General features: G+C 40.7%; 1 protein-coding gene across 1 annotated transcript in view; it reads right to left on the bottom strand.

The window, feature by feature from the left end:
* Positions 1-26,024, bottom strand: part of CTNNA3 (catenin alpha 3) — a 1,794,797-nt gene that overhangs the window by 894,639 nt on the left and 874,134 nt on the right. Inside the window, exon 7 of the mRNA XM_075534447.1 lies at positions 4,233-4,313. Coding sequence (XP_075390562.1) covers positions 4,233-4,313 — 81 coding nt within the window. The remainder of the gene's footprint in view (positions 1-4,232; positions 4,314-26,024) is intronic.

Raw genomic sequence — 26,024 nt, 5'->3', positions numbered from 1 at the left:
ATGAGCTCTCTGAACCTTCTCAGCAAGGACCATGCGTGGAGCACATTCTCTGGACACAAGATCCCTATACGGTGAGCCCCTGTATAATTCTATTGTACTTTAATGTCAAATAGCAAATTATGATTTTTTTTCATATTGGAATCTTTCAATTGATTAGTAGAAGTAAGTCAAATTAAATTGATATTTTTATGTATACTGATTTTATGAGTTTAACAGTATACAGTATATATCTACTATATGAATTTTTCAGAATATTTACCTTTGAAATGCTTTATATTCTTTAATAAGGAGTTAGATGACTAGAGGTGTAAGACCCTCCGTGCTTTTTCTAAGCATAACTCTGGTTCTAACAACATGGTCAAAAATTGAGACAGCAAATCAGCAACTAGAGGATCAATCTAATTTTGTCTTTTATTTAATCATTTATTTGATCTAGCTCAAATCCTTACTTTGGCACTTTCAAAATGTATGACTTTCACTTAAATTTTAAAAGAGCATTTAAAAATTACTGAAAAAAGGAAGAGCGACAACCAGTGTAGGATCTCAAAGTCAACGTATTAGGTGCTGGGGGCTTTGAGATGAAGAAACCAGCATTCCGAGGCATGAGATGTTCTCAATGAGATGTGGGTGGTGGACATAAGCTAGGTCTTTGACTCTCACACTTATGTAGGTATAGTTTGGAAAGGTGACTCACCTAGTAACTGGAGAAAATAATGTCATGACATTGTTTCTTATTAGGTTAAAGGTAAATAATGTCAAAGGACAACACTTAGTAGAAAGGAAAGCCACGGATTAAGTGGGAGATGTTTTACTTGTCATTTTAGGAGTTTCTAATCAAGTGGGAAGAAAAGATAAAAGAAAAGTCAAGAAAAGAACACAGAACTACACATACTACATATGTTCAGGAAAAAGAAAATATTATTTACAGATAGAGAAAGACTCACACTGGTCTTGAACTTCCTCAGTCTCTGGGAGGTATTGTGGGGGAGTGAGGTGCAGGGGAAGGCGCTTCAATGGGGGAGGGGGTATCAAGCAAAACTAGTCATCTGCTCAATGATGCTGTTTGGGAGGCAATGAAGGACACTGAAGGACATTAAGTAGCTACAAGGATGATTGGTAAGTGAGATAGAGGAACTGAGGGGGTGAGTTGAAAGAGAAGAAACATTAAAAGTAATGATATCAAGTCACAGAGAACATGGAACACCAAGGGGCTGTTTGTCTGCATTCTCTAGCAGATAGGCAAGGAAGTCGAAAGGGCCAAATAGTTGAAACGAGTAAAGATGGAGTCATCGCAGAGGACAGTCGATGTGATGTTCCAAAATGTGTAATTTGCTTTTCATCATAGATTTCTAATCCATCTATCTCATTCCTCAGGGAAGAAATCCAATCTCTTTCTGAACCAAAATGAAAGCACATCTGTTTGGGTGATGAAGAGAAAGCGCATATAGCCAAGGAGGTCGGCTATAAGATGAAAAAACTGAACAGTTATGGGACTACAGGAACATTAAATATTCCAAAGGGTGGACTTTTAAAAAACATGAAAAACACTGTATGAGAGAGCCTATGTGAAACACTTTACACAGATAAAATTTACAAAGAATAAGAGGAGGTGGAGATGACTCATGCTGCTGCTTTCGCTAGTTTTATTTCTGCCGTAAGGACACACATCAGGATGGAAAATGAAGTCCTGGGGTGGAAAACTGAGAATAATGAAAAAAGAATACAGCACCCGCCACAGATGATTCCAAAGAAAACTTCCAATAAATCGACTCCTTTCTGTACGTATCTACCACTTTTCTTATGAGAAATAGAGCTTCTGCCCCCTCCAATCGACCTGGGGGTCTGCTTCTTACTGTTTTGACCAAATTAACGCGAACGAAACACCTTTCTGCAAACTTGAGAATCAGACATTATCAAGCTCTTACAGGCCACTTCCTCTTCTTCCAGCCCTGAACTGTCTGCTAAGAAACCTAGGTTATCCTGCAGAAGAAGAAATCATATCAAAGGATCCTATTAACAATTATATGGAAAGAGGGACCGAGAGGGGCACTGAGACCCCAAATACCCAGGCCAGAACCTAAACCAATCTCCATCGGGCTTTCACTGCTTGGGAGACTAAAAGTGAGACCAGTACAGCACAAGTGCACCAACCCCACATCCTCACACTTATTACGGTGTTCCACACGCTGGACACATCTTCTCTTACAACACAGAACAGAACAGTATTAAGGTAAGGTCCCCTTGCTATGTCTTTCTCTCTCTGATGATCTAAAAAAAAGGAAAGAAAAGAAAACCTCACTACCATCAAGTCAGTTCTGACTTCTAGCAACTCTATCAGGCAGAGTAGAACTGCCCCTGCAATTTTCAACATTGTGGTTAGCAGTCCGTGTGTATCCCAAATGAAAATGCACAGTAGGAGTGCCGGTTAAAACACTGGAGCCAAAGCTAACTTTGAATAGCTACTAAAATACAATTACACATATATATGAATAGCAAATCTGATAGCCCTATGTAAAACTAATTTATTTTTCCCAACATTCTTTTTTAAGATTATGATGCCCAATCTTTTGTTTTTATAAAATTAGAGATGGTAATATAGGGGGATACAGTGAACTGGAAAGATACAATGGTGGTTATCTTATAGGCACACCTTCTCTGAGTCCTGAGAGGAGGAGCTGGGATAGAAATCCTGAGAAGCATTACGGACTAGAAGGCAGCCATGAGGGGGGCGGAGGGCATGGAGGGAGAGTAGAAGGCTGAGCACTCTGGAGGGACTGATGAGCTGCTCCCTTCCTGCTAAGGTGGGCTTCTTCATCACACCAGCAAGAATTCTCAACTGCATGGTAAGCTAGACTATGTTAAATTCCTTCTAACCTTCATATTCCACGATTCATACTGCTGGTACGTCTATCCTATTCTACTAAAGCACCTCATTAAGATACAAAAATATAGGAAAAGTTTATGATTGAAGAGCTTTCTGCCAAGATTGTATTGGTTTGTGGTGACCAAGTTCAATCCAGAGGAGAAACTGTTATTAGGTAGTGGAATGGAATGGAAGGCAAAGGTTCTGGAAAATTGCATCCCTATTTCTGGGGCAAAAACATAAATTGTGGCCGAGTTGATAATGAAATTATTTCTAGCTTTATGATCCTGATGACCTTGGGTACAAAAAGCCTCAAACAGAAATTAATTTTGAAGCATCCTGAAAGGATTAAAATCGAATAATTAATAGGGTCTCTGAATTAATAGTCCAAAAGTGTTAAGATGATAAATTCAAGTTGTTGTTCTTTATTGTTGTAACACTATACATGCATACGACATCTGTCAATTCAACAATTTGTATGTGTATAATTCAATAGCAGCAATGATACCTATCACATATAAATTTCGTTTTTTAATTTAAAAAAAAATTTTAATTTAGTAAAATTAACCTACCATATTGCCTACAAATCTACTCTGTACCAGACCACTGATAAGTATTTCATTTAATCCCCTTGTCCTATTATGCATTATTAATAATAAGTATTATAACATAATATTTATAAAAATAGTATTAATTATACTTGATAAACAGAATCAAAGAGATGCAATCTCTATCCGTGGCCATATAACTTAATGAAGGTAGAGCAGCATCTGAACGTGGTTTTGCCTGGCTTTATGGTCCACGCTACTTCATCCGCTTTGTCTGCCACAATGCAATATTTGAGGTATAGAAATATGAGAAGTGTACACAGCTTCTCCACTTACAGACATTGTTAGGTTCCAGAGGTCAGGTTGTTATGTGAATGTCGCACCGGGAAAATGAAGAATAGCTGCATCAGACCACAACACGGAGGATGACTACATCACTACATTACTGCCAAATGTTATCATTGCATAGCTGCCAAGCTACGTCACTTTGGAGACCCAAACCACTGAGAACCATGGCCCAGCCAAAGCGGCACGTCACCGTAACCATCGTAGACACTGTTGCTCTCATCTCGGCATTTGTTACTGCCCTGGAGACATAGTTCATGCCCAAATAGTTGTGTAGTAGGCTTCCTGCTATTGTTGTAAATGTGAAATGTTGGATTTCAAGATAGAAGATAACTGAGGAATAGATATACTTGGTTTTCCTTTATGTTATGGAATCGATTAACATAAATTAGTTGTCAACAAAAAATAAGTATTTCAGACCCAATGAAAAGTGTATTTTGCTCTGCACGCTTCTCTCTCCATCTCTCTCCCCTCACCTGTCTGCGGAGGTCTCTGGTCTTCTTGCACATGTTGTCTATGGCAATATTCAAGGTATTACTCCTTTCTTTTTTCCCAGCCTGTGAGGAAGGAAAAATAAATGATATAAGCAATGGTATCAAATTACTCTTTATCATCTAGCAATTTGCTTTCTATTTTCTGAAAGTAACAGCTTGAAGAGTCAGGAACAGGTTTAAAAACCACTATGATATTGCACATGATTCATGAGCACTTCACTGCAGACTAAGTAGGATGGGGAATGAATACCATAGTGTTTTCTTCTGGAAGGTGTCTGTAATATTTCTGATATAGGGTTGGGTTGTATTTAGCATGGCAGTAGGCAGAACATTATCTCCATGAGACTCTGATCTTCCTTCTTAGCAAGCCGACTTTTTACCCACTAAGCACGCAATTAACTTAAAAGCATTAGATGCCCAATTTGTCAACTTCTGTGGGAGTTTCTGAAGTCATTTTCATGCTGTATTGTGTAAGTTATGCAGAGACATACTGGAGTTTGGCTAAACACTAAATAAAATATGCAGTGCAAATTCATACAATTTGCAAAATTTGACCACAATTTTAGCTGACGATATTCCAAGAACAAATTGTTTCAAGTAAGAGCTGGACACTGTTTTTAGCTCCTCGATAATAATGTATACAACACCTTTTCATTCCTTGAGCAAAACAGTTCTCTCCCTTATGTCCTTAAGCTAAATCCGTAGGCTATTAAGCACAGTCACCCCGGATGGTGTTCTCTACATATTATTTTTTGTGGAAGAGAGCTGAAATGAATCTAATCATGCTTTCTTCAGTGCTGTCTAGTACAAAAGAAGTTGAAAACATAATTATGTGATTCACCTCTAGGAAAATTGCTGCTATTTAAATTAATACACTGAATAGGGCTCCTGAGAGAAGGCCGTGCATATCAGGAAGACAATGATAAACAGCTGAGAGCTGGGAGCGTTCCCAGCCTGGACTCTGTGGGGAGGGACCCTGCGGTAATACAGAAACCCTTAAGCAGGACCAGTCCTGATGATGAGGTGGTCACGCAATGGACTGTGGTCCTCATGGTCAGTAGTCTGACACCACCGGCAGCTCTGTAGGCGAAAGACGGGGTTTTCTACTCCCATGAGCAGTTACAGTCTCAGAAACCCACAGGGGTCGCTAGGAGTGACTAGAGTCTTGATGGCACTGAGGGGCTTTTGTTCTTTTCTTTTGCTTATCAGACACGGAGGCCCTCTGGGGAGGCGGTCAGGTAATCGCTGAACTGCTGAAGGTAGGAGGTGGAAACCTATCACCTGCTACGTGCTCTTGGAAAGATTTACAACTTCAGAGACTATGCACGGTCACTGAGTCAGAGTTAACTTGATGGCAGTGGGTCTGGGTTTGGGTGTTGATCAAACACTACCCCAAGGACTAACCATATATATATATATATATACATACATACATACATACACATATATACACATATATGTATATATAAAGCTATTCATTCAAGTGCAAAGACTCTTTAACAAGCAGTTCAAGAGCATCCATACTCTGCCCTAACCTCCCTGTGAGTCTTAACTTCTGCCATTGCTAAAATATCACCATTTGGAGTGGTGTCGAAGACTAGTTTCCTATACTTTTCTGTCTTCTTTGAAGCTTTTATAGTCACCGTACCTTCAAATTCAACAAGTACCTCCCCCTGATACACCTGCTAACACTCTATCTAATCAGAACACCAAGGTCAATTGACAAAATCAGCTAATACAGATTCTGTTCTTCAGCCTAGTCTGGTAAGTAACACCTGTGACCTTCAAAGGTCACCATTAGCCACTTAAAGAGCCACCTTTGGTTTCTTCACACCTGGACCGTACAACAATGAAGGAAAATGAAATATCAAAGCAGCAATTCATCCAAAGGCTTAATGGCCCAAATGCATCTCAGCAACTTCTAACCTGAGACGAGAAGAACTGGATGTAGCTCAGCTGCCACCCCCATTACTCTGCCAAAGACCACAATGGAATGTTCTGATTGAATGAATTTTTAAAATTCAGAACAATTTTTAAAAGACCAGAGTTACTGGTGAAAAACAGAGGAACCCCTGAACCGTCTAACTTAAAATGGAACACACTAACTGGAGGCCACCTTATCGTCCAGTGATTGACGGACTAAGAACCAAACAGTGTGACGAACACGCTCCTCAGAACAATCACCTGCAAGAGGACATCAGCGCAACACCTGTCCAAAACCAGCAACGAGAAGGCAGCAGGGGCGAGGCGGGGAATCTGGATGAGGAGAAATGGAGAACTCCGGAAGGACGCATGAAGATTGCTGGCACATGACAGGGATGGGATGTATAATATAATAGAAGGATTCGTTTACACACTGTTGGCTTGGAATGAGAAAATAAATAACGTGAGAGTGGAGGGGAGATACAGTTGCCTTCCACAAATTAGGGGAATTAAAAAGCAAAGAAATCTCCCAAGTCTTTCTAGAAAGAAATGCCAATAATGCTGCTCAAAATAAACTCTCACACTTCTTTGTATCAACAACATTTTGAATTGCTCACCTCATTTGATTTCTGTGCGTGTCTCATCACCTTAACCTTTACACTTTGGGGTGTTGGCCAGCCATAACTTTGATTTCCTTCTACCCACTATAACGGCTAGCATCGTACATAATAGACAAAGTTGGCTAGTTTAAAAAATGAACAACTTCATCCAAAACACAACACGCTAAAAACAAACCCCAACACATTTTTAGTAGAGACCCACTGGTCTGCTTAGAGCAAAGCCAGCCATTCTAAAACTACCAAGCACTCTGTAGGAGAATGATGAGGCTTTCTACTCCCACAAATTGTTACCATTTTACTGGATTGTCATGAATTTAGCTTGGTATTATGTGATCATGGAGACTATTTTAGCATCTAGATTTTAATGCCTTTGGCTGCTACCTGAAAGATTGGAGTTTGCCTCCATGGTGCATCAGCAGGGAGAAAAACAGAACTTTCTTCTCCTGTAAAGAGTTAGTCTCAGAAAACTACAGAGTTTCCTATAGGGTCACTCTGAGTTGACATCAACTCCATGGTAGTGAGGTTTGGTTCTTGAGTGGCCCATCAGAAAAACATCGGTCATTGAAAACTCTATGAAATAGTGTTTCACTCTAACCCACAAAGGGACGCCATCAGAGACCAGCTAGCTGCTGGCCACCACCCAACACTCTCCAAGTTACAGAATTCCTCAGCAACAGTGTCTGAGCTCTAAGTGGGACAAAATCACAATCATTTAAGAACAATTTATTCACATCAGGATATTTAGCATCCTTATACCCCTGTCTACTAAGTGCCAATACCAATTACAGTCACTGCGACAGCCAGAAACCATCCCCGTGCATTCCTTAGACAATTTCCATGAGCACAAATAAAACTCAGAGGAAGAGGGGCAGCCACAGTGGTGAGCAGGTGAAAGTTTGTAAAGACTTTGAAGCTCCAATTCAGCATTCTTATGCTAAAATCAAAAGAAAACAAACTAAAACCACGGCCCTCAAATCAATAGGCTCTCCAGGTTTAGGGGGAGCTTTATAAATCTCTATGGGAACAGACAGCCTCATCTTTAAGCCAAGGAGCAGCTCGCAGGTTTGAACCACTGACCTTGTAACGGGCAGTACAATGGTTGCCTGACAATGCTATCATGACTCCTTAAAAGTGCTCTGTAAAACAAGCAAGCAAACTCATTTTTTTTCATTCTAATCTAACGCATAGTGGGCTTACAAGACAAGGCAGAACTTTGAACTTGGAGGGTTCAAACTCACTCTTGACCTTGGAGTTATGAGCCAAATGAGTAACCCAAGTCAATACAGCTATTCTGACTCACAGTGACCTTAGGTCTCTGATCCTGCAGAAGATCGAAGGTCGGGTCTTTCTTTCAAAATGCCTCCGGGGGACTCAAATCATTAAAATTTTTGGTTATTATCGAGATGCATTACTGTGCCACCCATTCAGCTCACTGCCATTCAGTCCATACCAACTAAAAGCAACCCTACAAGACAGGATAGAACTTGCCCCTGTGAGTTTCTGAGACTGTAGCATTTTATAGGAATAGAAAGTCCACTCTTTCTGCCCCGGGGCAGTTGATGGTTTAGAACTACATACCTTGCAGTCAGCAGTTCAACAAATAACTACTTGTGCCCTCTGGAACTCTTGCTATTTATGCTAAACCAAATCAAATCGATGAAACCAAACCCACTGTCAGGGAGTCTATTCTGACTAATTAGGACCCTATATGGAGATTATAAACCTTTATAGCAACAGATCGTTTCATTGTCCTCTGGTGCGGCAGCTGTTGGTTTAAATGACCATTCTCTTGGTTAGCAGTCCAATATTTACCCCACAACTGTGAAGGCAAGTCTGGATAGAGTGATGGCAGAAACAAGTACACTACAGGGTACACGATTTTCTAATGTTGTCTAAACACCCTAGCCCTTAGTCCCAAGTTTCATACAGAGTCATCTATCTGTTGCTTTGATCTCATTTCATGCCCCTTAGAAAAAGAGAAATAAAAGGGTTCATGAATGGAACATAAAAGACAACAAATACACGTGCACACTCCAGAGCAACACACTCCCACACGCACACACACAAGAGAGAGACTCGTGTCACATTGACTGTAAAAGCTCGCTGGCTTCTGTGGTGTGATTCATCAGAGCAACTGAAAGATGTCAGCCTGCTCAGAGCTGGCTTCAGTAGCAGCAAAGCTTAGTAAAGGATGACAAGATGTGACAGCACAAAGAGACTTGCTGAGGACTATAAAGATGATTTCCTAATTTCTACCCAGAACTTAACCAGAGTTTACAATGTTTTATTAGGTCAAAGACATTGTGTTCTCTAGGCAAAAATAAACAGGAATTCATTACAGGAAATTAAAACACTCCTTCCCCTTATCCCTTTCCCTCCCCACCCCCTTCTTTTGCTCTTTTTCACCCCCAGCATTTAATTGGGTTCGTGCTCTATTTATCTAGATTTATTGGGCTTCAATCAAGCCATTTTCTTCCTCTTTTTTCCTTTTCCATGGCATAAAAGCAAAGCAAGGAGAAATGGTCCTGCCAGCTTAAACGCAGTCATTCCTTCTGCTTTCAAAGCCTGAACAAATCATGAAACAGTGAGCGAGGGACAAAGGTGAAGACTGCCGCTGCAGTGCGGGACAGGAGGACCGGATATCGGATCACAGACACCGAAAACAGCGAGAACCTGCCTGCCCCCTGGGTGCTGGAGCAAGAGGACACTTCTCAAGCGAAGCTTTGACAGAAGGCATTATTAAGTCAGAGAGAGCAGCACAAACGGCATTATTAAATCAAGGCAGCCCTGCTAATAAAAGCACACGAACTCAACAGTCATTGAGTTGATGCTGACTCATAGTGAACCTATAGGACAGGGCAGAGCTACTCCTGTGTGTTTCTGAGGCCGTCCCCCCCTTATAAGTAGAAAGTTCCATAATGGAACGACGACCACTTATTGTGGAGTGGAAGGGAGAAAGAGAAAACATGGCAGGGATTAGCAATTCATTCAGGTGTGGCAGAAATGATCTATTATGATCTTCATCAGTAAGTAAACAAATTGCCAGGATTGCTTTTATTGAACAGGACAGTACTGCGCATCCACATTATTCTATACAATTCCATTAAAATTGTTATTTCATACTTTGAATATTGTCCCAAGGCGATACAGGCGTGATTTCTTTTCAAGACTTTCCACGAAGTCTGTCCATCCTACCATTGTACCATTGTTCTCACGCAACTAACTACAATCACTGTGTTCTCTCATGTGTATCCTTTAAAGCTGCCCACACATTTGGAAGTAGTCTTTTTATAAGCGAAACCTCTTTGAATTATCCTATGGAATTCTGGTGGCATAGTGGGTTATGCATGGGACCGCTAACCTCAAGGTCAATGGCTGGCTGTCTGCTCCTCAGAGTATTTTGCAGTCTTAGAAACACAAAGAGGTAGTTTGTCCTTTGTTATGGTGGTTGGGTGCCACTGAGTTGATTCTGACCCAGAGAAACCCCATGAACAATGCCCGGTCCTGACCCATCCTCACAATAGTTCCCACACCTGACCCCACTGTGGAAGCCGCTGTGGCAGTCCATCTGGTGGAGGCCCTTCCTTTCTTTCGCTGCCCCTCCACGTTACCAAGCATGATGTACTACTCCAGAGTCTAGTCTCTCCTGACAACATGGACAAAGCATGGAAGATAAAATCTCGCCTTCTTTTTCTCTAAGGAGCACTCTGGCTGTACACGTGCTGTGTTAGACAGGGTTCTAGTAATTATATATAAATATATTTATAAAGATAGATATATAATACAAGAAATGAACCATTAAATTATATACAGATAGCTAATACAAGAAATTAACAGTCAAATTATAAAGCAGTGAGACACTAGCAGTACTTTAAGGCTTGAGAGCCGCCAGTTGCCAATCCCCTTCTGTAGAGAGAGCTGGGCTATATATATATCCAGGCAGCAAACAGCAAGGCAGGTCCCCAACTATCATCAACTGTTGGTCCCCAGCTCCAGAGATGAACATCCCAATCGTGTGGGCTTAAAGGGACCTCAACTTACAGTGACACAGTCTACAGGCTAGGCATCCCACAGGACGTGTACCCCTTTAAACTGAGACACAGAACAACCAAGGTAAGGCTCACTGAGCCATTTATCCCTCTGCCCTTCAGTTAATCCTACTTGTGTTTATCAGCCAGGTTGGCACAATAAACTGTAGCACGTGCTGAGACAGATGCATTTGTCCTTTTAGCAGTCCATGGTATTTTCCATATTCTTCACCAGCACCACAATTCAAATGCATCAATTCTTCTTCAGGCCTTCTTATTCAGTATTTAACTTTCACAGTCATATGAGGCAATGGGAAATACCATGGCTTGGGTCAAGTGCACCTTAGTCCTCAAAGTAACATCTTTGCTCTTCAGTATTTGAAAGCAGTCTTGTACAGCAGAGTTGCCTAACGCAATACATCTTTTGATGCTGTGTCTGTTCATTCCATGAGCATTGGAGCCACAATACAAAATCCTTGGCAACTTCAACCTTTGCTCTGTTTATCATGATGTTAGCTATTGGTCCAATTATAAGGATTTGGGTCTTCTTTACAATGAGTCATAATCCATACTAAAAACTACAACCCTTGATCTTCATCAGCAAGTACTGCAAGGTCTCCTTAATTTCAGCAAGTATAATTGTGTCATCTGCATAATTGCAGGTTATTAATAAGGCTTCCTCCAACCGAATGCTACAAGTGTCTTCATATAATACAGGTTTTTGATGACTAATATAGTAACCTCTAAAGCACAAGTAGAAGGCCTGGTGGCCTAGTGGGCTACATATTGGGTTGCTGACCAAGAGTTTGGTAGTTCGAAACCACTACACCCTCACTGGAGAAGATGAGGCTTTTTATTTCTGTAAAGGAATACAATCCCAGAAACCCACACTGGCAGTTCTACCCTGCCTTTGAGGGTCACCATGAGTAAGAATTGATCCAATGGCGGTGAGTTTTTTGAGAAGTCACAAGTGACTGGTATTAGGTTGATTTTGACTCATAGCAAACTTATGTACAATAGAAGGGCATGTCGCTGTTTCTGGGCCATCCTCACACCGTTCTTACATTTATACACATCACTGCAACCATTGTGTAAATTGATCTTAATGATGATCTGGCTTTTTTGCACTAATTCTTGACTTTACCAGATATGGCATCCAAGGTATATGACACACAGTAACTGCATTCTTGTTCAAAGGGATATTTATTCCAGTGTAGAGTTTTTCATTCTTCTAGCAGTTCATGGTATATTTAATATTCTTTACCATCACCAAAATCCAAAGACATCAATTTTTCTCAGTTTTCATTATTCATTGTCCACCTTTTGCATATAAGGGCATTGAAAATACCATGTTCTTTGTCAGACACGCTTGATTTTTCAAAGTGACATATTTACCTTTTCGCATTTTAAAGAGATATTCTGTAGCAGATTTTCACGTTGCAATGCCAGTTTGATTTCTTGACTGCTGCTTCCACGGATAGTGATTGTGTATCTGAATAAAATAAAATCCTTTATATTTTAACCTTTTTTCCAAATATGATGATGTTGCTTATTAGTCCGAGTAAGTGGGGTCCAACTGTGTATTTCAAGTTGTTAATGATTCTTCATCGGCCAGCATACAGTTTGAACAAATACAGTGAAAGGATTCAACCCTGTTGCACATCTTTCCTGATTTTAAACTATGCAATTTCTCCATGTTCTGTTTTTGTTGTTGTTGTTTTGGGGTATTTTGGGCTTATGTATAATTATGCTGTAATTAAACATTATTCCAAGTGTGGCCCATGATTTGTTATAATTTGCACTGCCAAACACATGTATGTAGTCGATGAAACACAGGTAAACACCTTTCTGGCAGTCCTTGCTTTCAGTAGAGGCTTGTCTTAAAGTGTCAGTGATATTCATGCCGCGGCCTTCTGCGCGTGGCTTGAATTTCAGGCAGTTCCCTGGCTGTGGATTGCCACAACAGTTTTTAAATGATCTTCAGTCAAGTTTCCCTTGCCTGTGATGGTAATAATATTGTTTGATGATTTCTGGATCTCGCTGGATCACCTTTCTATGGAATGGGAACACACACGGATTGGGTAGCATGTGAATAAGGCGCATGGCACCATTGTGTGGCAGGATCACACAAATCAGCTGTATGAACCCCCCCTAACTTGTGTCTTGGACAGCGTAGCCATCCCATTATGACACAAAATGAGCCATCTGCAAGGCTTCAAGGAGGATTCTTACCACGAACAAGAAGCAAAGAGCCAGGAGTGACGTGTGTTCTTCGGATGTCTGCTCTAGACCTCCTTTCTTCAGGGCACTGTGACATGAGGGATAGCAAAAGACAATGAAAAGCAAGAACTGGCAGCCGCAGAGGCAGGAGAGCCAGAGCATGAGACAGAAGAGAGGACGTCCAGGCCCACAAATGGGAGGGAGCTGAGTGTTTTCAGACAGAGGGCTTGCTGGTGGAATGGGTTATCTCTGGAAACTTAATACAAAAGGAGGAGCTACCATTGGCGACCACCAAGTTAGAGATGAATGTCCACCCGGTCCAAACTCACTGAGGGAGGGACGTTCCTTTGGGCATCCGTTGGCAGCTCTAGAGAGCTGCCCCGCACTTGCTTCAGCAGGGAAGAGGCCCAGCAGTGAAGAGAGGCCTGTAGACACTTCTGAGAAAAGACTGCTCTGATTGAAAACCTGTATGCTGAGCATTCCGGATCCTGAATTGTAGCCAACTGCTTTCCTGATGAACCCTCAGGTTGTGAGTTTTCTGTGCAGCCACTGTCACAGAACACGGAGCCCATTAGAGAAGTAGAGGGCGCTGTGGGAGCAAAGGTTGGTGTCGGAGATGGTAAGAACATTGGAGGGGAAGGCATGTTTGACTTCTACTTCATAAGAACCAGCCCTGGACTCATGGGCATTCTCCCCTTGCCCATCCCAAGTCCCCCCTTGTGAAGTTGAAGTGGTCACACCCTGCTCCTGTGCCTGTCTCCGTGGTGGAATACACTGAACAATCTGATGACCTGGGAGTCGGAGAGGGACAAGAAGAAAACAAGGTAGGTGGTTCCGGTTTTCAGCAACAATACCTGCCTGCCTGGCACCGCTGTAAACGTTCATGACCACTTCACGTGGAAACCCAAGTCACGTGATTAGGATGATTTCTGTTTTAAAATTGGTTACAAATGTGCGATGATCAGATATCATTAGTATTTGTACTATGCTTAATTTATTAACTGCATGTGTCTCTGTAGCTGGGTTAGACGATCCTTGAGGGAGAGATACCTCTTGCAGACACATTGTCTCTCACAGCAATGACCACCTGGTAACTCAAAGGAAATTTGTTGAATAAGTAGAGATAAATCTTTATCCAAGATTACCCTGAATAAAGATTTCTACACATCAAGAAAGCAAAGGTTTGTCCCCATTTGTTCCTACATTCCTTTCAATAAAAGGACCACGCCCTTTCAGGGAAAAAAATCCAGGTAATGTTACCTTTCCTGTACAAATTCCTGCATAAATCCAAACCAAGCCTGTGGCCAGCAAGTTGCCATCGGAAATATGCTGGAGGCGTGCGTGTGTAACCTCACCATGGTACAACCGAAAGGAGATATGAGAAGAGAAAGACCCCAAGCCCCCAAAATTATCAAGTCTCAAGAGACACAAGGGACATGTTTGAAAGAGAATAAACATTTATCTAATTCATAATCAAATGCTAATGTTATCGGTACAGAGGGGCACCCCATGAAGAATTTTTACAGCACAAAATCATGGTTTTGGCTGCTTTGCCTTTGTTTTTGTTTTTCACATAAGTCCCAGCTTCATCAACCTTTTAAAATAACACATTGCCAGTTTCATAGGAAATCTTTACTCATGCTGAAGATGAAAGGTAATGCCCTGAAACTTCATTTGTCTCTGCAGAGAAAGCTCCAAAATGCAATGCTTAGCAGATAGCAGAGGCAAAGATTCTACTCCACATATTTCAGGCATGAGGTACATACAAATAAAGATGCATTCAAATTAATAAGATAACATCTCTACTTCTGGAAAATCACTGCAGTGAATGCAATATTAGGAAAACGCCCTAGTGGGGAATAATTACCAACCTTTCCAAGTATGATCAGAAATGAAAACAAAGCAAAACAAAAACCTCTGAGATTTTAAATGAAGCCCTTAAAAATAACTTTATAAGAATAAAAAGACTTGGCTGTGTTTGGAATAAAATAACCAGCCATATGTTGAAGACTGTAACTGTCTAAAACTATTTTTTTATTATTTGGAAAAATAAGGTGATGGGCCCACATAACTGCCCAGGTGGGACTTTTATTTGTCAGCAAAAATCAACATTTGTCAAATGATTACCATGTGCTCAGTATTTGCATAGGTAGTTGACATGTGTTATCTCATTTGATATTCATATCTCTTCAAAATACTACAAAGTCAGTAAAATCAAAAATTTCAATTAACTTCTTCAAGGAGGGTAAGTATTAAGCGATAGGATGAGGTCAAGCTGGATATGGTCACACCCATAATCCACAAATGAAATGTTGTATAGCATAAATCAAAATTAATATTTGTACTGCATAATATATGTATTTTTATTTTTAAAACTTATCATGAGCAAATAGCATAGAGGAATTCATAGCCAGAAAAAAGAAAGCTATCCATCCCTTAATTGTTACATGTCCTTAAACAAATTACTTAATGTCTCAAAGTCTTAGTTTCCTTGTCTATAACAATAGAGACCCTTTGTAAAAATGGTGGTGATTCTACAATTCCTCCTTGGTACGTCTGAATGACTGAACTGTTCTTTCTAGGGGTAACCAAAAGCCCAGCATTGCACTGGGAGGGCTGAAGCTTTCATTGTATGCATCTTTCCTGCTAGGCGAGCACTGAGCAACTTGCTGTGTTAGTGCACCCAGTGGCATTGCCTGGGAAGATTCTCTCTGGTCACAGGGACTTTTTTCATAAAAGCAGTTTCACTGAAACCACGTTTTTTGTGATGGCTGATTTAAAAGAAGAGCATATGGCTGTGCAATTTTGTTTGCTGCTTGGGAAAAATGCCCCAGAAATTGTGATGATGAACACAGCTTACAAGGGCAGTATGTGAGTGATTTTCTCATTTCAAAAGAGGTGAAATGTTGATTGATGACAAACCTCATTCTGGAGTCTGTCAACTTCCTGAACGGATGAAAATGTTGATTTGGAGTACATTTGTAGTTCATTCTACTAGGTCAGATTGTTAAAAAGCTTTCTACTTAGTTAGAGGTTCTGAAAAAATAAAGCACAACAGTGTGTGTGTGACAAAACAGATGTGTTGCAGAATGGAGGACTGGTTTTGCCACCACCACAATGCATCTGCTCACATAGTCACCTCAGTGCGCCCGTTTTGGGCAAAAAACATCATGCCCGTCTTTCCCCACTCACCTGACTCACCTGACCTCACTCTGTGTGACTTCTTTTTGTTTCCATGAATACAGAGGGACATGAAAGGACAGCGATTCAACAGTGAACAGAGTGAAGAAGAGTAATGAGGGAGGTGCTGTCAACCATCCAGACGGATGGGTTTCAAAATGTTTCCAAGAATGTAGTAATCACAGATTTGAAAAGTGCATTAAGTGTAATGGAGAGTACTCTGAAGGTGATAAGGTTGTTTGGTTAAAAAGAACATGAAATACATAGCTCTGAAAAGGCCATCGGTTGTTTGTTTTTATGTCCCCTCATATGTAAGTTATGTGCCAATAAAATGTTGGTGGAAAATGGAAACAATATATGACCTGTCTTACAGAATTATTGGAAAGAAGAAAATGGCGGATGTATGAGGAGAGGTAAATTGTAAGTGCTCAGAGATGTTAGCAGTTACTGTTGTACCTATCATTCATGTCCCCATTGTTAGTGACACTTGGATTTCCTGAAGTGCACCAGCTGTTTTATTTCGCTCTGTCTCACCAAACTTTGATTCTTTAGCCTGGAATACTCTCCTTTCAACTAGAACTTTCTTTACTCATAATTTGGGGTTCTACTCAACAGTTTCATACACTATACCACCTTTACTGGCCCTACTCAACCCCACATTAAAATATCAAAACACACAAACAAATACACCCTCTTCAATGGGTTTTTACTAATCTCTCCTCACATTTCAGTTATAATGCCTGTGAAACATTTTGCTATCTTTCACTGACAGTTGGATTCATCTAATAAACTGTCAGCTCTTGACACTCTGAACATGTATTTACTGTAGTACCTGGCACTCAATTAATGTCTGTGAGTAAAAGGAATGAAAAACTACCCTAATAAACAGACCAAACGTATTTACATTGGCATAACTACTGATCTACATGCTGTAACTTGAAAGGCACCAATGGATCCTGCTGAAAAATATTCTCTCCCTTCTTACTCTACCCCAAGGTGTTATTTGTAATTCCTCTTTTTACTTATTTTATTTTACTTATATATATTTTTAATGTAACTAAAGCAACAAGAATTCACATCAAGACAGTTTACACTGAGTTACCAAACTACAGTGAAGTCTTTGAAAAGAAATAATCAACCCAGTTATGTGCTTCTGAAACCTCACGTTGCTACTAAGGGCCAAGGGTCAATATGTGTAGAGACTGGGCATTGTTTGGAAGAGGATGCCTTTTGAGAGGGCTGATGTGAGACTCCCACCACACGCTCCCTTACAAAGCTGGTGGGAGAGACTCCAGTGGGACCATTGGGAGAAAACCATATGTGTCTGTAGCAGCTGGAACCCCATGGCAGCTGGAACCCCATGTCCCCTGAGAAACACAATAGGTGGAAGGTGGCTGCAAAGTGACTGATGATTCAGCAGAAGGCAAAGTGACTGGATGCTAATGGAGGGCCTCTTGTAACAGGGACCTGGCCAGGGGTCTGCTTAATTTTCTTCCGAGGACAGTGCCTGAAGCAGTAAAGGAACTAAACGGAAAGGATGCTTAGAGCTGACTGTTTTCCTACAATGCGCAATACAATGAGTGAAAAGACCGTCGTATCAAGAGAATTGTAGGGCAATGGGGGCCACTAAGGAATCGAGGGCCTTACCCCTGGTGCATTTATCCTTCTGGATCCACTTAGCATCTGTTCTCACCACGCCTTCTACACCCACTCTCCCAGGTTTCCCAAAAGTACACGCTGTGTTCTGGTGTGTATGGCATAGAAGGGTGGGGGGATCTCTTCTGGATTACTGGATGGCTCCAAGTTGATGGTGTCCATCCACTGCTGGCCGCAGCTCCTGGTGGGCATTGCTCTTCATATAGGTGCTCTTTCAGGTGCCAGGAACCATTCACCCACTTGTTCCCTCAGGCCCCAGGGATGGTCAAGGGTCCCTGCAGTTTCTGACTGTAGGTCCTGTAAAACTCTTGCTGGGTTCCCTACCACTTGCCCACACCTATCTAAATAGGCTTTGTATCATACCCCCTTAAATAATTTGCCTGCTGTATCATGCTCTCTTTTGTTATGACCCTAACTGATATAAAAATCCAAGAGAAAACTTAACTGTCAGTACCCAGATATCAGTTAGAACTCTCCTTGTAAAAGGGCATAAAAATAAAGAAAAATCCATCGTTTTCTATCCCCAACAAGTAATGCCTTGTCTGTAGTATATTTGAATTGTGGAATCCGGACTCAAATTAAATCATGGTAGGAGATTTGACTATCATATTCAAATGAACAACTAGACAATAAAGAGCCAAACAGAGGAAATAAGAATGACCAGAGTTTGGGGGTTGTTTGACTTTTCATGCAGGATTAGGAAAATAACTAATACCACAGGATCAATATAAAAATAGAATGGTGAGAGATAAAAATGCAACTGTTTCTTTTTATCTATATTGTCAACCTTCTGGTAATACTACTTTTAAATTCTAAAAACTGTGTTGGAAACAACTCACCTGTTATCTGCCTTTTATTAGGAAAGGATAGTAGGAAGAAAAGTGTTGGTTAAGAACTCCTGGAACACTGATCTGCCTCTGAGGACAGACCCCACAGTGTCTTCAAATCCAGCAAGTAGACCCGAAGGGAAGAGATTGACTATCGAGGAAACATGAAAGGGCTGTTCCAAATTCACCTTGTGTCCACTAATAAGCAATACCGAAGCCAAAACCACTGCCACCAGGTTGACCTGACCCGTGGCACCCTGTAGGATTCCCAGACTGTAAGTCATCGCAGGAACAGACAGCCCGCTCTTTCCGCCATTCAGTGACGAGTGGATTTGAATCACCATCAATGTGGTCAGCAGCCCACACTGTCGCCAGGGCTCCTTGGATCTCCTAGCAGAATGATGCAAACTTAAAATTTCCAATGTCACTTAAAAGAAAGTCCTTTTCTAGTGAGAGTGATAGTTCTAAAACCAATCCCAAATATAACATCGAATTTTTTAATTCTCCTTTAGAACACTGATGTAGAGAAAAATGTTCTACTCAGTGAGTCAGAGAAGCGATGTAAATCCTAAACTCTCCACTCACTAGAAGTGTGAACTTGGAATACCACGCAGTTTTCATCCATCTCAATTTCCTCTTCTGTAAAATGAGGGTTAGGAACGGGCATCGTGAAACTGCTTCTAGATCTGACATCTAATCACTGTGTGTCAAATATTCCTATTTGGAGTCACTTTTTGCATCTTGTTGAGGTTTCCCTCTAGGAAACGGTAATTTTATTTCACACTCAATAGGAAAATAGTGTTGGAGAAATTCTCCTGATCCACTGATCCATTAAGGAGCAACAAGCGATCTGGCCAGTGAAGGGGCTAGAAGGTGGGGAGGACTCATTCATTGCCCTGTCTCTCTCTCTCTCCGTCTGAGTGGATAAATCGCAAATAAAAAAGTCTACTTTTCAGGACACTAACTATGAGGATTTGACAAAAGCCCAGTTTCCAGTTTTCGGTTCAGTTCAGACACTGGCTGTTGATTCTAAAACTCTTTGATTGGCCCCCGCCTGCCCGGAGCACAGTCAGCTTACAGTTTCATGACACCATCCTTCAGCCTGCCAGGTAGGCCTACAAGTGCCAGCTGCAAGTCTGAGCCTTCACATAAGACCCTCACTTCTGATCTTGAGGCTATAAATCAAGGGTCTGCTCTACTTGGAACCCCACAGAAGAGATTCTACTCTGTCCTACAGGATTTCTCTGAGTCAGCGTTGGCTCTAAGGCAGTTTTGGCTAGTCCTTCAGAATGCCAAGCATAGAGGCTCACAGCCCTCACTTCTCACCTGCTGGTTCTTATCATTGCCTTTGGTTCAATAACCCTCTGTAATGACTTGCAGAACTCGGGGAAATAGTCATCCTTATGAATATGGCTTTTGTAAGGATATATACACATATATACAAAGGAACACTTAGGGTAGTGTCTGAAATGGCTCCCAACATGAAGCTTCCATGTGCCCTAGAGGGTCAAGCTAATTTCCAAGGGCATGTTCCAACAACCAGAAACCCCAACAACCAGAGCACCTGTGTTCTATACTGTAGGTGAGCTGATATCAAGGACAAATTGTGTGTGTGTGTGTGTGTGTGTGTGTGTTTCATGCATAGTCTGACCCCACCAACCACCATCACCAACACACACACTTATTTGGAGAGACACTGAGACGTTGCCCGAGGCCTTCCATGACAACAGTGCTTCTATTAGTCAAGGAACGAGGGTTGTCTCTCTCAGGCAACATGGACACAGAATTACTTTATGTAATGCAATTCTTTAACATATAGCTTCCCTTGCAAAAGGTCACACCTTTGTAAATAGTAAATATTTTTAAATGGTTAATTTTAATTGTATGCTGTTGATAATATTATAAACAACCAAACCTAATTAAGCCTCGACATGTGCTTCAATGATATTGATTCCTTTCTTTGGGTTACATATTCTCACTCGCTTGTTCTGAGTTGTTCTCCCTTCATAACATAAATTTGCTGCCCCCACAGGGTTCCTACCGTTTTTTTTATAGCTTCTGTCAATTCCGTCTCAAATAAATAGACTTTAAAAGAGCGCAACGGACAAGGCAGACATTCGTTACTGGTTAAGCTGAACTATCATCGTAAGAGGACTCCAGGGGATGTTTTTAGTCTAAACTTTCATGGTATTTTCTGGGCAATTGTTTGGGCAGTTCATCTAGCCTTCTTAACTCCAGAAAAATCTAGAATCCATGAGTATTTGTAATAATGTGATGTATTTTACCCTTTGTGATCAATATTCTTCCATAGAATCTGTGATCCAGAGACCCCGTGATGGCAGCTGGGACCACACAGTTGTGGCAGTTCATGAAGTTAATTGGTCACACGGTCTCCCTCTGCCTCCTGCTGCTGATGCTCCAGAAGAGAGCCCAGTATTGGTGCCTGAGCAGGCCACTCCCAAGCTTTTAGGAAGCCAGGCATTATGCACCACACTAAGGGCTAGAAGAAACACTCTAAACATGCTAACTGATCTTTAATCTAGGTCTTTTGTTGCTGTTATTTTTATTTTAATACCAAGGCTGGCCATTTATATAGCTTTTCTTTTAGTTCTAGTATTCTGGGTAGGAGAATGAGACAAGTGATGCTTCACAATAAAAGTCTAACCCGAGGAAGGCTCAGCTGGTAAAAGAAATTCCACTCTCAGTTCAATCGGCTAAATTTTAACATGAAATCCCATTTGGGCTTGTGCATGTGTTGTAGACGTGTGTATTACACAGCCTTTCAGAAATGCAAGCTTAGTGAGGGGTCTCTCTGCAGACAATCAATGATCTCAGATTTCTAAAGTCCTTCAATAAGCTTTAATTAATGCTATAGAACTGTCTGTGAGAATACCCAGGGATTTGCGAGATAAAAATGAAATAATGTCTATTCAAATGAGAAACCATAAAATAACCATTTGAAATGCACGTGAGAATTCAAAGCCGTTACTGTCACTTGTGGGTTTTTTTTTTTTTTTTACTGTCATGAGATTTATACACTATTCTTACTCTTGGGTTTTGTGAGGCAAACTAGGAAGCATCTATGTTTCATGATCACTTACCACTGAAATAAACTTTGTAAATTTAACGTAGATGATACCACCTAGGCGATTCAAGGGTTTTACTAGTCTTAAATATTGTTTATTCTTTTCTTTTTTTTTTAATGATGCCCCTCTCTTTCCCAAGGATCAACTGTTTTTTCCATCACCGAGACTGTGCAGAGTGGCCTCCCCATCAGAAGAGTCAGATATCTGGGGAGTCATAAAGCAAGCCTTCCGAAGCCAGAATGATTTGGCAGTGGCGCTATATATCAGCTCCGGACGTCAGGGAAGACTGATAAAGAAGTGCATTGCTCCTGACGAAGCACTGCCGAGTTGCAAGAGATGGTTGCGATGATAATCATCAGAACGAATCATAAATTCTGGACTCAGAATTAGAAATGGCCTGTAAACATCAAATAATGGGTGTCCAAATTTAAAATGAAACGATCTGTTGGCTGTAATATTTCTTGCCGTGTGGCTCAGAAGAGCCGGTGCCATTAGAGACACGTGTGAGCCTTTTCGATGTCTGCTGTTAGAAAGGGAAGGATACTAACACCTCTTTCCATCAAGCTCCAGGTAACCGATCATAATAAACCAGCCCGACGTCATGGAGCATCAAAGACAGGTGACCCGGATACAGCGCACACTGCACAGGTTAAAACACAGAACCAGATGAACACACACAGGATTTACATCGGATGCCCTTTACACACTCACGAACAAACACGTTAAAAAGAAAAAAAAAAACACTTGCCTTCCTTGCATTTGGGTTTAGGGAGAGGTCAGTAAATTTAAGTGTGAATCCAGATTACACAATCATTTTAAAGACATGGAAATTGTATGAGCAGGATCACTGCTGGTGTTTACTATTAACATGGTGTTACAACATCAAAGATATATTTTGGCATTTCACTAAATAGTAAGAATCATGCGTAATATGGATGATCTTAGCCTAGGAGAATCATTTATATGTGACATTGTGTTTTAAGTGCATGGAGATATATTTTTCTTTCATTTTAGAAATAAAACATGTCTATTTTGCTCTATTTATACAGTAGGGTCAGTAGGGTTGGTGCCACCACCCCACCACGGACCTCCTCCCAGACTAGACCACACAGGATCCTTAGACATGTTTATTATCACTTTTAATTGTATAAGGATATCTAGAAAATATAGCTATAACATGCTTAAATGTAAGAATTTATTACATTTTTTGAAAACCAGCAACAAACTTATTTTTTAAATCTTTCTACAGTGGATAACAACATGATCAGTTAGATTATTAGTAGATAAAATAGCCTCTTTTTAATATCTCTCCTTTCTTTTTCTTTAATTACCACTTCATTTTCAAAAAAGTTATTGATATCGACTCAAAAACTAATTACACAATACAATACAACATTGGAGATAAAACAGCAGATAGTTTGACAAACAGCAACTATAAAAACACTGACTGCACAAAACCAACAGTACATGTTTGTAGCATGTGCACATAAAAGCATATGTTTTGAAACTTCCTCAGCATTGGGTAAAAATGACAACAGACTGGAGAGCATTACTGGGTTCAAAGAGTAAATTAGCACAGAATTTCAGCCTTGTAGATAGTATGTGAATGCATGTATAGGATACATAGATTTTTAAATTATAATTAACAGAATTGTTTGCATTAAAAGTAATCCATTTGTGCTGAGACACTTCACAAAAAGTTTATAGATAGTTATTTTGTTCCACCACCACCCCATAGTGTCATGCAGTGTGGCCCTAATCATTGAACCTCCTCAGCCTCATGGAGGCTGAAATCAATAAATCAAACAGCAGACAGCACTGGGAAAATCAGCTGCACAAGACCCCTCTACACTGGTAAAGAACAGAGATATGAGGACTAAGGTGTCCCTGACCAAAACCCTGGTATTTTCAATTGCCTCATATGCAGGTTAGAGTTGGACATGAACGAGGAAGCCAGCAGAAGAACTGGTGTGTTTGGATTATGGTATTAGTGGAGAATACGGAATATACCACAGACTGCCAGAAGAACAACCAAATCTGTCTTGGAGGACAGATTGCTCCTCAGGAGCAAGGACAGTGAGGCCTGGTCTCACATACTTTGGATATGTGGTCAGGAGAAATGACCCCGGGAAAGGACAGCATGCTAGCTAAGTGGAGGGGCACTGAAAAGGAGGAAGGCCCTTCATGAGATGAATTGTCATTGTCACCGGCAGCAACATGAGCTCCAGCATCACCACGTCAATGCAGGCGGGCCCAGGGCTGGGCAGGGTCTTGCTCTGTTGTACAAAAGGTGGCTATGAGTCAGAGGCGACTTCAGGGCATCTGACAAGAGAAAAGCCTTTCTTCTTATGAAAAGAACAGAAGCCAAGAATTAATAGATTGGTGTCATCTAACCTCATGAGGATTTAGAGTTATTCATGCTACATTGGTGTAAACATACACTGAATTTACCCTGGATCTTGTTTTGTATAATGAAGTGGGAGAGAACAAAGGGCACTGCTTATTGTGGGTTTCCACATGTAAGTGTGGAAATAAGTGACTATTTCAAAATAAGGGAAATATTTTCCTGCTAGTTTAGCCTGATATTCTGCATGAAGCAGTTAATTAAATGGAATTCCAGAGTGTGTCATAACATTCAAAAATTTTACAAGCAGGAGTGCACGGGTGCCGATGCTCTGGCGTGGGTAAGGAGTACTTAGGAGCAAGGGGCAACAGGCCAGGAGCTATTTGCGTATAGGTTTGAAAATATCTATAAATTTGAATAATCAGTATTCAGATAAGGGCTGGATATTGAATATTAGCCCTGCAGCACTCCTGGAAAAATTGCTGCTAGGGAGGTGAGCAGAATGAATGTTGATATTAATACACAGCAATGGATACACAGCCCAACGACTGAGGGCAGTTTTCAAACATTATGGCTCAATTAGGAGGTGTCTCTGCCTAGAATCTTCCTTAGCCTGGATCCATTACATTACAGGTAGAAAAAAAATCAGGTTAAAAAAGTAGAGCAATAACAGACATAAATATATATCTCCGTTTTAACAAGCAGCGCCATGGCAAATATTTTGTAGACCATACGCAAAATACAAGAGAACGTGAATAAAAATGTACAGAAATCCCTTAACTTTATAAATGCAGAGACTGAAGCAAAACCTTACCACAATTCAACAGCTATTTAACGATAGAGCTGACATGGGAGTGAGGTTTTGTAATCTTCCATTGTCAGATGCCAAATAGTCCTATAATGTACGTAGCCTTTTATGTTCTTAAATTCCTACCAAGAAGCTGGTTTATAGGTATTTTGGGCTTAACATAAACCGGTTTAAGTAACAATCCCCTAATTTTCAAAGATCTGTACATCAGAAATAGTTCAATCTCTCTCTCTCTCTCTCTCTCTCTCTCTCTCTCTCTCTCTCTCTCTCTCTCTCTCTCTCTCTCTCTCTCTCATAAAGACCCCCTGCAGGGCTTATGATATTGTAACGATTAACGGGAGTAGAAAGTTTAGTTTTCCTCCCTTGGAGTTGCTGGTGGTTTCGAACTGCAGACCATGTCCATGCTAGTGCAGCTCGATGAGTAACCACAAGGGCTGTACTCTGTATGTGTTTATTGATGTGAATTAGAAAGTTATTGCCAAGGGTAGAATATTATTTACATTTTGTAAAATAGACAAAATAGAGTCAGACGTAGATTTTTTTCATTGGTGGTGAAAGCTCCACTTTATTTACACTATATGGCACGCCTACTCAATATGTAACAGTATTTTCTTTAAGTTTTTGCGGTAACCTCCCTTGAATATGAGTGGTGATGTAGGTGGCTACTCCATAGGCATATGACACCTGCTCTGTAGATGTCCCAGTATAGCAAATATTTTTGCAATGACATGAAAAACAGTTCTAATTCTACGTATTCCTTGAGTTGGGCTCACATCCCTGATCTTTCTCTCTCCTAGAGTTATATTGGGTTTGATTTCTCTAATGAGATATTAGTCACTAAGACAGTAAAACACTAGCAAATATGGAATTTTGAGTCACTGAAGCTCAAACTATCCTACTCACCTTCTGCTCAGGCTTCCATTGAAGTGCAGATTAGTGCCTTTTAATGCTAACCATTTAAGATCACATAACCTGGCCAAATACAGAGTCTGAAAAACCTAGGTAAAGAAGAGTCATGTCAAGGTTTAAAACTGTAGTAAAAATCGTTTTTTTCTTAAGCCTTAGAGGGGATCCCAGAAAGT

This window comes from Tenrec ecaudatus, chromosome 16 (genome assembly GCF_050624435.1).
Source record: "Tenrec ecaudatus isolate mTenEca1 chromosome 16, mTenEca1.hap1, whole genome shotgun sequence".
In the NCBI taxonomy this organism is placed as follows: domain Eukaryota; kingdom Metazoa; phylum Chordata; class Mammalia; order Afrosoricida; family Tenrecidae; genus Tenrec; species Tenrec ecaudatus.
Note: the sequence above shows the minus strand (reverse complement) of the source record. Positions and strands in the feature narration are given on the sequence as shown.